General features: G+C 35.1%; 1 protein-coding gene across 1 annotated transcript in view; it reads left to right on the forward strand.

The window, feature by feature from the left end:
* The window catches only part of LOC118200149 (inactive dipeptidyl peptidase 10-like), a 631,756-nt gene that overhangs the window by 448,153 nt on the left and 170,870 nt on the right, over nucleotides 1-12,733 (forward strand). The window contains exon 9 of the mRNA XM_085812127.1: nucleotides 8,003-8,172. Coding sequence (XP_085668253.1) covers nucleotides 8,003-8,172 — 170 coding nt within the window. The remainder of the gene's footprint in view (nucleotides 1-8,002; nucleotides 8,173-12,733) is intronic.

Genomic DNA, 12,733 nt, shown 5'->3' on the forward strand with positions numbered 1-12,733 from the left:
TTTTTAAAACTTGCGGCATAAAGCTGACGCAATCCTTTTTAAATCTGAGATAAAAGGGGATGAAAAAAGAAGAACCTATCTTCGTCGCATTTTTTATTTATTTATTTTTTATGTATGATCCTCTTTTTTATATCCTACAAATATTTTGAAAAACCGCAACTTTATTTTGGAGCATAATTTTTTTACTAGCCTTTATTCTAGATTATCTTTACCGTCTCACAGCAAATGCATTCTATTGCATAGCTTTGTGCTCAAATTTCTCGTGAGAAAACAGAAGCTGTAAATGTAATCCTTTTAAACTCCAATCAAATGCATCTTATTTTCCGCCTTTAGAATTTAAGATAAAATTTTATTGACTTCGGAATGAATTCTAAATATGGCTTAGTATTGTATCAGACAGCGAGCTTATGTTGCAAATTACGCATAAGTTTTCAGACTTGGGTGTGATACATAAATATTATAAGACTGAAACGTTCGCTGTTTGTAAGATGATCGAATCCTGGACCTCTCAAATACGCGTCGAGTTTGCTTCCAGTTACGCAACAAAGACATGCGGAAACAAGGGAGAAAATGCTTTATAATTTGCTTCATATTTACTCTTGATGACTATTGCTTTATACACTCTAGCATAAGAAATTTTGTTTGTTCAACTACTTTTGTTTTACCACGTGCGTAGTTATAAGAACAGCGAAGGTATTTAATTTCGCTATTTTGAGACATTTTCCTTATATGTAGTAGCAATTTGTAAATAATCCGGGGCTTATGAAAAGCACACTGATGTTCCACGTTTAAATTAAATCTCAAATCAAAAGCAACAGTTCGATATATCTGAGTTTTGTCATATATTATCCTGCCTAGTCTTTCACTTTAGGTAATACCGGCTGATCAAAAAGTCAGTATAAATTTGAAAACTTAATAAATCACGGAATAATGTAGATAGAGAGGTAAAAATTGACACACACACTTAGAATGACATGGGGTTTTATTAGAAAAGCAATAATTAGAACAATAATCTGATCAGAAAAGCAATAATTAGCATAACAAATTAAGACAAAGCAAAGATGATGTTTTTTACAGGAAATGCTCAATATGTTCCCCATCATTCCTCAACAATAGCTGTAGTCGAGGAATAATGTTGTGAACAGCACTGTAAAGCATGTCCGGAGTTATGGTAAGGCATTGGCGTCGGATGTTGTCTTTCAGCATCCCTAGAGATGTCGGTCGATCACGATACACTTGCGACTTCAGGCAACACCAAAGCCAATAATCGCACGGACTGAGGTCTGGGGACCTGGTAGGCCAAGCATGACGAAAGTGGAGGCTGAGCACACGATCATCACCAAACGACGCGCGCAAAAAATCTTTCATGCGTCTAGCAATATGGGGTGGAGCGCCATCCTGCATAAAAATCGTACGTTCCAGCAGGTGTTTATTAGCCAGGCTGGGGACGATGCGATTCTGTAACATATCGGCGTACCCCTCTCGCCCGTCACGGTAGCAGTTATAAAACCAGAATCACGCATTTCCTCGAAAAAAAAAAAAAAAGGCCCGATAACAGTACTTTATTTTAACTTTTTTTTTTTTTTTTTTTTTTTTTGGTTCTAATAAAACCCCATGTCATTCTAAGTATGTGTGTCAATTTTTTTCTCTCTATCTACATTATTCCGTGATTTATTAAGTTTTCAAATTTATACTGACTTTTTGATCACCCGGTATTTTCGGCCATTGAGAGCTATTTTTTCGATGACTGAAAAAGATTCCTATCTAATTTTTTCAATATCTGTTTCCAAGTACTGTTACTTGGTAGCTTTTTCAGATAGAATGCAGTAGCCTTTTCAGATAGAATGCAGTAGCTTTTTCAGATAGAATGCAGTAATATTTGAACGAGATAATGAATGTAGTATAAAAGTTAAATACCAGGAAAACGATGAAACCACTATGCTTTCCATTTGTTCGGCCATAAAATAATCCCATTGGGATTTGATTCAAAGGTGGTAGAATTCACTGACTGCATGTATTTTCTACGTTCTAGCTGTATTAAGACGAATACGAACCAATTCCGATAGAAACTCTTAGCGATGCCACCTGTACTAATCAATGTTCCAGTACCTCGTTCTAATCAATAGCCTAATCTAACACAAAGTTAAGTTAATTCTAATTCAGAAGTCTAACAACAAAAATCAGCGTTTTATTTTCAAATTTTCACAGGACTAGGTTCGAATGAGAAAAAGATGATTTAAATAAAGTTCTTTCAACAATGAATTCTATTGATCCTGCTATTCAGTTCACTTTTGAACCTGAGACTTACAATTCTCTTCCTTTCTCGACTTCTGGTCACACGTAACACATCCAACTTCAGTACTACGGTTTACCGTAAAACTTCATCGGTTTGCCTTCCATCACACTTTCATGTCATCCGACTAAACAAAAGTTAGCTTCATTTTATTCGTATGTTTTCCCTGCTCTTCACGTTTGCTGCTCCAAACTATCCCTTGATGAAGAAGGCTTTTCATCCAACATTATTAATCAAGCAGTTAAAAAATTCTCATTTCAACACACTAAAAAGCACTCCCTTGTTTTAGGAGATTATGAAAATTCTATTGTCATTCCCTTCTTTCCATCAATTAGCTGTAAAGTTGCACATATTTTGCAGAAATTTAACTATCGGGTCGTTTATTCTCCCATCAATAACATTCCGTGTTCCATACTCAAGGACTCCATTCCGGATATGAATTCCTGGTGTATTTATAAGATTCCTTGCCAATGTGGTTTAATTTACATTGGCCAAACTAAGAGAGCCTTAAAATTTCGCGTCAAGGAACATTGGGCATATGTTAGAAAAAAGGATACGCAGAAGTCTTCTGTTGCCCAACATTGTTGGTCCGAAAATCACACTTTCAATTTTACTGCTGCCAAAATTGTTCAAAAAACATCTTCCTTTGGAGAATTGTATTTTCTAGAGGCATTTCAAATTTAAAAAAATCTTTCTGTTCTAGTTAACGATCCTAATTCCAATCTATCTTTGCCTTCGGCCTTTAATTCATCAACAGATGGCGCCACTAGCTTATTTTCTGTCCAGGCGTCCTTATCTTATCGAATCGTTATATCCTATCTCGTTCATTTGCGCTTTTGCATCTGAGGATGGTGGTTCGGTAAAACCATCGAAACTAGTCCTGTAAAAATTTGAAAATATAACTCTGATTTTTGTTGTTTGACTTCTGAATTAGTATTTGTTCGGCGTGTTATTGTGTCTAACTCTCCAATAAGAGTTATTCATACAAGCTGGTTATTTAACTATAGCAGAAGACGTAAGTGTTATTTAAGAGGATCTCATTTTAAAGGACTTCTTAAGGAAAACTGTCTCGTATTCAAATAACACGAGGTGAAAATGACAAGAACCTCAAGCAACTAGTCCGTGTCGGTGAAGTGAGCCTCAGAAGGAAGACAACGACTTATGGAAGAAAAACATATGTTTGAAAGTTTTGGAGGTGCCGAATAACGAGCTTTCTATTTGCACGCTTTAGCCAAAAGCCGATTGAATGGGTATTCATTCATTTATATATGTAAAAGATCTACTTAAGGCGACTGTTAGATTAGAAAGGAGACCGGACGCAAATGGATGTCGCGTAAAGTCTAATCTTGCTCAACATGTCATATCAGACTGTGAATCGAATTTTTAAGCAAAATTCAGTTAATGAACTGCCTAGTGAAGGGCATCCAAAGATTGTTTTCTATCAGTTTTGGCTCAAACAATCTGTAACGACTACTCCAGAGGTTAGGTTCAGATCCTTAGGATGCTACTAGACATTGAATCGGCCATTCAGCTCCTGCGTTTGTAAATAGACGTAAGCGAGAGAACAAATAACTTTTGTCTTACTCACTTCACCTTCCAAAAGAGCTGTTTCGAAGGTGGTCATGATAAATGGAGCCAAACGGATTAGAACATGGTACTGTTTAACTGCCGAATAACGGGCTTTCTATTTGCACGCTTAGGCTAAAAGCCGATTGAATGAGTATTCATTCATTTATAACTTTAAAAGATCTACTTAAGGCGACTGTTAGATTAGAAAGGAGACCGGACGCAAATGGATGTCGCGCAAAGTCTAATGTTGCTCAACATGTCATAACAGACTGTGAATCGAATTTTTAAACAAAAATCAGTTAATGAACGGCCTAGTGAAGGGCATCCAAAGATTGTTTTCTATCATTTTTGGCTCAAACAATCTGTAACGACTACTCCAGAGGTTAGATTTAGATCCTTAGGATGCTACTAGTCATTGAATCGGCCATTCAGCTCCTGCGTTTGTAAATATACGTAAGCGAGAGAACAAATAACTTTTGTCTTACTCACTTCACCTTCCAAAAGAGCTGTTTCGAAGGTGGTCATGTTAAATGGAGCCAAACGGATTAGAGCATGGTACTGTTTAACTGATAAGCCACAATGTAATCTGGATTGTGGTTGTAGATGTGTTTTCATCTGGACGGAGCGAGGAACACGTAACTTGCCTTTCCTTGAAAAGATCCCTTCTCTACAATAGTGGTTTTAATGTATGATGGGGACTTAATGAAAATCGACTCACCGAGTTCTATATCTTTAATGAAGATATATAACCGCTCACAGATAACTGGATGAGGTCTTAGAATGCCGTGTATAGATATTAAAGCGTGCTATTTGTACAGATGTGTTTCTAATGGATGACAGAATTCGTTCGCGTCGAGTATCTCTGGTGTAGACAACCATCCACTGGGTTTAGTTAGCTTTTGCACTAAAGGCATATAGTAACCGTCTTTACAACTGTGTTTTCAGAATACTTGGAAACAGAAGCTGTCGCTCAAATTCACTACACTTCCCATCTGCAGCACTCTAAACATATATTTCTTCAGTAGAAGTGAGCAAAACCGCTCTTTTATGAGAACAGAACCTTTCGGTCACTGAACTAAATCGATTCTTTTTTTATGATTTAAGGGGACTCATACACCTTAAAACCCATAAGATCTTCGAATATGGGACTGTTGTAAGAGTTGGAATAACTTGTTTATTTTAAAAGCAATTACTTCCAAATTTTTACAGCTGACTACGTAATATAGCTGCTTTCTGAAATAGTAATCAGAACGTCTGAGTTGCCACAAATATTTTGATAATTTAATCCGATTTGTGACAAAATGTTTCGCCATCTTTCCACCTTGCGCGCACAGATTAAAACATTCCGTTGCATAATTTAATTCCATATTTAATATATAGATTTACTAACGTTTGGAAACTACTGTGAACCAAAAATTCTAAGAATTTCATTTTAAATTTTTATTTTATTTGGAGTTGAGTTTACAAAATGTGTTTTATTAAAAAAATTGTAATTTTTTTGTCTATAAACTTTTTTAATATTAAAATATTCATCAGACTTTTGCTTTGGTTAAAAAAGAGTGCCCATATAGAGAATTCCATCCAATTTCATGTATGTACCACTAGCCATTTTCAAAATATCATGCGCGCAAGGTGTAAACAGGATGAAAGATTTTGTTACAAAGTGGATTAAATTACAAAAATATTTGTGGCAACACAAACATTCTGCTTACTAATTTCCAAACCAGCTGTATTATATAGTCAGCTGTCAAAGGTTGGAAGTAATTGCTTCTAAATAAATAAAATATCTTAATTCTTGCAATAGTCACATATTCGAAGATCATAAGGGATTTAAGATGTATGAGCCCCCTTAACGCTCGGTAATAATAATTTTGATAAATAAGATCGCAAATGGAGAGTGAATCAAGATCGGCAATGGTGCAAAGAGCAGAACGAATCGAACAAGCGGAAAGGTTAGAAAGAATCAACTCAATCGAACCGCTTATCCTAGGATTGATTTATTTCAACTGTAGTTTTGAGATTCCCTAAAGCCTCCTTTCTACATAAAACTATTAGTAAAAGAATATTCAAAAAGAGCTACTGTTCTTATTTGACGAATCAGCGTTCGCTCACTCAGAAAAACAAATCGTTTTTTTTTTTTTTTTTTCAATTGGTTCGCGAATGTTAGCACATCTCTATTCCGGGGACATTTCCAAATCTGAAAAATGTACTTTCAGAAAGGTAGCTTGAATTTCGACAAGATTTGATCAACAATTTTTTAATTCTCCGAAATCAAGTTGTGAGGTTTGCATTTCTGCCAGAGGTGACCATACAGCATATTACAGAAAGATTTGCTGCAAAACAACGGAGAACAGTTTTCTCTTATTTTGCTTTTTACTTCCTTGTACGAAGTAAAAAGGAAGTATTGTAATAGCGAAAAGTTTCAGGCAGCATATTTCAACGAAAATATCCATTTTGACCGCTATCGAATGCAATTTAACTATGATTTTGCGTGATATCTGTACGTAAGGACAGAATAAAAGACTCGTTTCCTCCAAAAAAATTATAAAACTGCTTTAAAATTAATTCTGAAGAGAATTTTTCGTGGCGTCTGTACGAACGTATGTACGTACGTACGTATCTCGCATAACTCAAAAACGAGTAGCCTCAGAACGTTGAAATTTTGTATATAGGACTGCTATAACATGGAGATGTGCACCTCGTACTTTGGTTGCAATCGGCCGCACCAAACGTATATAAATAATATATTTATATATATGTCCACTTTGTTACTTGGCACAATGATCTCAGTTTCTTTACTCTTATATGTTTGTAAAGCGTACATTTTTTGCTTTAAAAATGATTGAATTATGTTGTTCTTATTTTCCGGTTAAGGTTTTTATGCCTTTCGTAATTCTGGAAGCAATATTTGTACAATTATCAACAATTTAAAAATTGTTTAAGTGCGTGTAAGTTTTAAATAACATGGCGGACATATTTGTTTACATTTGAAACAGCATAATTGTAGATTAGTTGCCAATCTAGAGAGACTAAGCTTCGCAACAACAAAAATAACGCCTTCATTTATTATTGCGAATGAAATCATGCTTAATCCTTTCTGGAATTTGTTCGAGGAAATAAGTGTTTAAGATTTACTTAATTTTTAATAATTAGTAATTTTTAATACAGATATTTTGAGGTTTTATGTATTTTTGTCTTGTCGCGTAGTAAAAACTGAATTAATCGAATGAGAAATACTCAATCGTCTGTGAAAAACTGTTTCTTTTTTGCTTTGTTTGCTTAATTTCTTTTTTACATCGTTCTAGCTTTATTATAGTATTTGAAAAGAACATGTGGCAACGATTCGATAATTCTTTAAATGATATACATTTTGTGCATTCTGAGTTATAATATGATTGAAATATAATACTGTTAAGTGAACCTTGTGCCAGAGTGTCGCTATGTTAAACAAATAGAGTGAATTTTAAAGAATGTCTTTATTCTAATGTGGTTTATGCGCTGTTGGCGAAGTAGATTTAATTCAATCCAATAAGTTTAAAAGAAATGCAAGAAACAAATGCGTATAATTTAATATTCCGTTCAAGGAATTCATGTGGTGTATCATCAGATTTTTTTTTTTTTTTTATTTTCTATTAATTTGAGTTAAAATTCAATATTTTGAGATTAATTAATTAACAAATTTGGTAATATATGTTAAACAATGCTTTTGTGCAAATTGCTTGAATCATTTTTAATAAATTATAACCAAATTTTATTTTTGTTAATATCCTTTCATTTTGACAAGCAGAGCATTTAAGCACGGATTTAAATATTTGGTACCAGAAGTCGCATTTTATTTTATTTCAAAATATCATGTCATTACCTTAAGCTTTCATGTCTGCTTATTAGACTTGGAGCAAAAGAGCCTTGTGATATATTATATGTAGTATAATACCATAACACGAACAAAGGGTGTAATTTAAATTATTTCGAATGATCTAATAAACTAAAACGAAATTTTCTACGAGATTCTCTCCTTATTCGGATCATATTCATTCCGCACTGAGCCAGAAAGTAAAACTATATCATTTGCTTAAATAAATGCGGTTATGGTTGGTGTAACATAAGGAAATCTAATCTGTAACGAATTTTTCATTCTAGCGGAAGTGTTTCGAAGCAACAAAGCGCTCTGGTGGTGCCCGGACGACAAGAAGCTGGCCTATGCAGTGTTCAATGATTCGCAGGTGGATGTCATGACGTATCCCTGGTATGGTTCTTATGAGGACAGCACCAACATCTATCCAAAGACAATCAGACTTAGATATCCAAAGGTAAATAACCACTTATAATGCAATATCAGGAGGTGCATTTTTTAAAGTAGCAATTTGAATTAGAAGAAGTTAAGTTTTCTATTCTCAGAAGGAGATATTTGATAGAATTGAGTTATTTAATTATGGCAAAGCACATGAGGGCTATCTGCCTGAAGGGGGGATACCTTCGTGGAAGACTTTTTAAGGGAAACTGGCTCGTATACTCGTTACACAGGGGGAAAACTACGAAAACGCCCATGCAGCCAGCCCATTCGCGGGATTCTAACCTCGGACCGAACTACCAGTGTTCAGCGTTTTTACCGCTCGGCCGCTGGTGAGCCGATTTTTGATAGAGGCATCTTTTATGAAAAGGGAAAAAAAAGAACGCCTTATGACTAAGATTAACACAAAGTTTAGCATTTAATTGATACACATTTGATACATTTATTGCAATTTCCTTAAGTTGAAATCAGATGACGTCCGGTAGTAATTTAGCTAGCTCCATTGGTCTAATTACAAATTGTCATTCACTTCCTTTTCCGAGTTATCGATATGGAAGGGATACTTGCATACAGACCAAGAGTTAATAGCATTTAACATTAAGACTTTAATGAGTCTCTTCTCGGGCATTACAAAGAAAATATTAAATTAACAATCTGCTTGACTAAACTAAAACTCGCATTTCAAAGATAATCAGTTCTATGAGGAACCACATTCACTGCTTTTTATCGAGCTAGGCATGAGATCTTTAGCTTAAATACTTGGACAGGATTATCGTGATCACGTACTTAGCATGATTAATCAAAGGCTACAGATTTCCATTGGCTCCATTCATATGATCTGCCACGCATATGACCGGACTCACGTTCTTCAGGAAGACTTCAACTCAGGCGGGATCAGGCATCCGACCGACTGACCACCTACCGGTTCTAGTTAATTGCTTAAATCCCCATTCCTCTTCTCAAAATCTGCATAAACCTCTGGAGGGAACGAGCTCTTGACCAAGCTCAAAGTGGTAGAACAACAAGCAAGTTAACGAGGGTAAGTTGAAAAATAAGTTTCCCCTGTCGACTGTGGTCAGAGTTGTGTATGAAAGTCAAAAATTAGAATGAGACATTAAAGATATGACATACATTTATTTTTCCACATAGGTACCAAGTACATTGAGACATTTGTCATATCGCTTGATAAGCTTCAAAAACCTCTCCAGGAAAAAATCAGGGCTTTGCATATGGAAGAAGCGTTGAACGGCTTGTTTCACTTCAGTATTGCTTCCAAAGCGCCTTTCCCCGAGATTTTTCTTCAAAGCCGGAAACAGATGGAAGTCACTTGGTGCGAGACCAGGACTGTATGGCGGATGGTGTAGGCGCTCCCAACCAAGATTTGCAATATGGTTTTGCGTTGCCGTCGCCGAATGTGATCTGGAATTGTCATCCAACAGCAGAACGCCAGATGTGAGAAGGCCAGGCCGCTTTCTCCGAATCGCCTCTTTCAATTTCGACAGGGTGTCACAGTAGCGCGTAGCATTGATGGTTCCAACCTCCAAAAAGTCCAGCAACAAAACTCCTTGGGCGTCCCAGAAAACTGTGAGGAGCACTTTACCTGCAGAGGGAGTTGTCTTGAACTTCTTTCGGACAGATGATGACGGATGTTTCCATATGCAAAGCCCTGATTTTTTCCTGGAAGGCTTTTTGAAGCTTATCAAGCGATATGACAAATGTCTCAATGTACTTGGTACCTATGTGGAAAAATAAAGGTACGTCATATCTTTAATGTCTCATTCTATTTTTTGACTTTCATACACAACTCTGACCACAGTCGACAGGGGAAACTTATTTTTCAACTTACCTACGTATCAGAGTACCACTTTCTGTGAATATCACTCTTGTCTCCCATTCTCTTCCTGATGTAATGAATTCCGTTACAAATTTAATGTGCACCCGATTCTTTCTACATGGACCGGACACTCTCTACAATTTCAGTAATTACACTAAAAACTATTTGAGAATGAAATACTTTCGACTACATTGTCAAAATTTGTTACAGAACAATTTAAGTTTCTAGTTGATAGTAGAGAAATCAAACAACAAGATTCAGCGCTATATTTGTAAATTTTGCAGGACTTATTTCGATGGTTTAACTACAAAACCATCTCCCTCAGCTGCCTAAGTGCAAAGAATGAGGTAAGATATCTTCATAAGATAGATAAGAATGGTTGGGTAGTTTAGTTTTTTTCTCCTATCAATAAAATTCCCAGCCCCATACTTAAGGACCCCATTCCGGATATGAATTCCTGGGTATTTACAGATTCCTTGCCAATGTGGTTTAATTTGCGTTGGTCAAACTAAGAAAGCGTTAAAATTTTAAAGAATATGCGGCGTATGTTGGGAAAAAAGGAAACACTGAAGTCCTCTGCTGCCCAGAACTGTTGGTCCGCAAATCACACTTTCCATTTTTCTGCATTCAAAATTTTTTAAAAAACATTTTCCATTGGTGAATTAGATTTTTTAGAGACGTTTCACATTCAAAATAATCTTTCTATTCTAGATAACGACTCTAAACCCAAACCTCTCTTTACCTTCAAGCTTTAAGGAAATTATGTTTTAGTTTTCTTGTTTCATCAACAGATGGCGCCAGTAGCTTAACTTCTGTCCAGCCAGTCTTATCTTACGTTATCACCATATCTTATCTCGTTCATTTGCACTTAGGCAGCTGAGGAAGATGGCTCTACAGTTAAACCATCGAAAGTAGTCCTGCAAAATTCACATACGTAAGCTGGTTTTTGTTGTTGTTTGACTTCTCAAATAACCATTATTCGGTGTGTTATTTCAACCTAAAACATTGTTGATAATCATTAAAGGGTAAAATTATTGATGAAAATTATTAGAAAATAATATAAATTTCAGCAATATTTTTGAAGATAATTACAAACAAGGCGAAACTGCAGTCTGTTTTAAGGGGGCTCTTACACCTTAAACCCCTCATGATCTTCGAATATGTGATTGTTGCAAGAATTGGGATATTTTATTTATTTTAAAAGCAATTACTTCCAACTTTTTGCAGCTGAGTACATAATACAGCTGCTTTGGAAACTAGTAACCAGAAAGTTTGTGTTGCCACAAATAATTTTGTAATTTAATCCGCTTTGTGACAAAATGTTTCGCCATGTTTCCACCTTGCGCGCACACTATTTTAAAAATGGCTAATAGTACGTACTTGAAATTGGATGGAATTCTTTATATGGGCACTATTTTCTAACTGAACCAAAAATCTGATGAATATTTTAACAATAAAAAATTTTATGCGCGAAAACATGACAGATTTATTTTAATAAAATGCATTTTATAAACTCAACTCCAAATAAAATAAAAATTTATCATCAAATTCTTAGAATTTTAGGTTTACAGTAGTTTCCAAATATTATAAAAGCTCTATATTAAGTATGGAATTAAATTACGCAACAGAATGTTTTAAACTGTGTGCGGAAGGTGGAAACTTGACGAAATATTTTACCAAAAATCGGATTAAATTATAAAAAATATTTGTGGCAACACAAACTTTCTGATGACTATTTCAGAAAGCAGCTATATTATGTAGTCAGCTGTAAAAAGTTGGAAGTAATTGCTTTTGAAATAAATGAGTTATCCCAATTCTTGCAACAGTCACCTATTCGAAGATCTTATGGGGTTTAAGGTGTATGAGTCCCCTTAATTTAGATTTATATCTCAATGCAGTTTTCATTTTTCCGACGAGCTTCCGACCCTAAAGCTATCAAGTCGCAGTTTTCTTTGGTACTGAATTAATATGTAATATAATACATTCATATATGTGTTTATGTTCGTGAGCATTCGTTTATCAATTATTCATGGACGAATCGATTTTTAAACTTTGTTATCGAGATATCCTGAGTAACATTACTCGAAAAATACTCAATGATTATTTTTCGCGAATAATGTTCATTCTGAATGCTTCTGTGGGCAGCAGAATTTGTTGCATATGTGAGATCTAGAACGTAAAGTAATATCACAGTTATACGTATCACTTTTGCTCGAAGTAATAAATTTTACTTATCCGGAACTTCAGCGGGAATTCTAAATCTCTTTTGACGTTTGTTAATGTCATCCATGCTATACTTATTCGCTTTGCAAGAATATAGCTTTTCTTTGAAATTCGATTCGGCATTTAAAAACTCCCAGTGACATCTGAATTTCCCATTAAAGCTTACCTTTATTTAAGTAAGCGTAGAAATAAAAACCAGGATCGAAATATTAAACTAGTGAAGGAATGCGGTTATACTGAAAGTAAGCAGTTGAAAGAGAATAACTATATTGCAAGGAAAAGCTGAAGGAAGATGAAAAAAGGTTATGCAAATATGAAAAGCAGCAAGACAGCAAACAGTGAGTGGACAGGTATTCCAAAATTGAAATTGTTTGAAAACTGTAGTAAGATTATAAATACTTTTCGTATGTGCACTCACTCAGCTACGAATTTATTTTCTCGTGTTGAATATTTATGCGTTTCAGATATAATTCTGCTCGCTACATTTTTCTGTGGAACTTGTTCATTGCGAATAAACCTGATT

Source organism: Stegodyphus dumicola, chromosome 2, assembly GCF_044657685.1.
Source record: "Stegodyphus dumicola isolate Sdum_Otavi_A_Nest chromosome 2, ASM4465768v1".
Taxonomy (NCBI): domain Eukaryota; kingdom Metazoa; phylum Arthropoda; class Arachnida; order Araneae; family Eresidae; genus Stegodyphus; species Stegodyphus dumicola.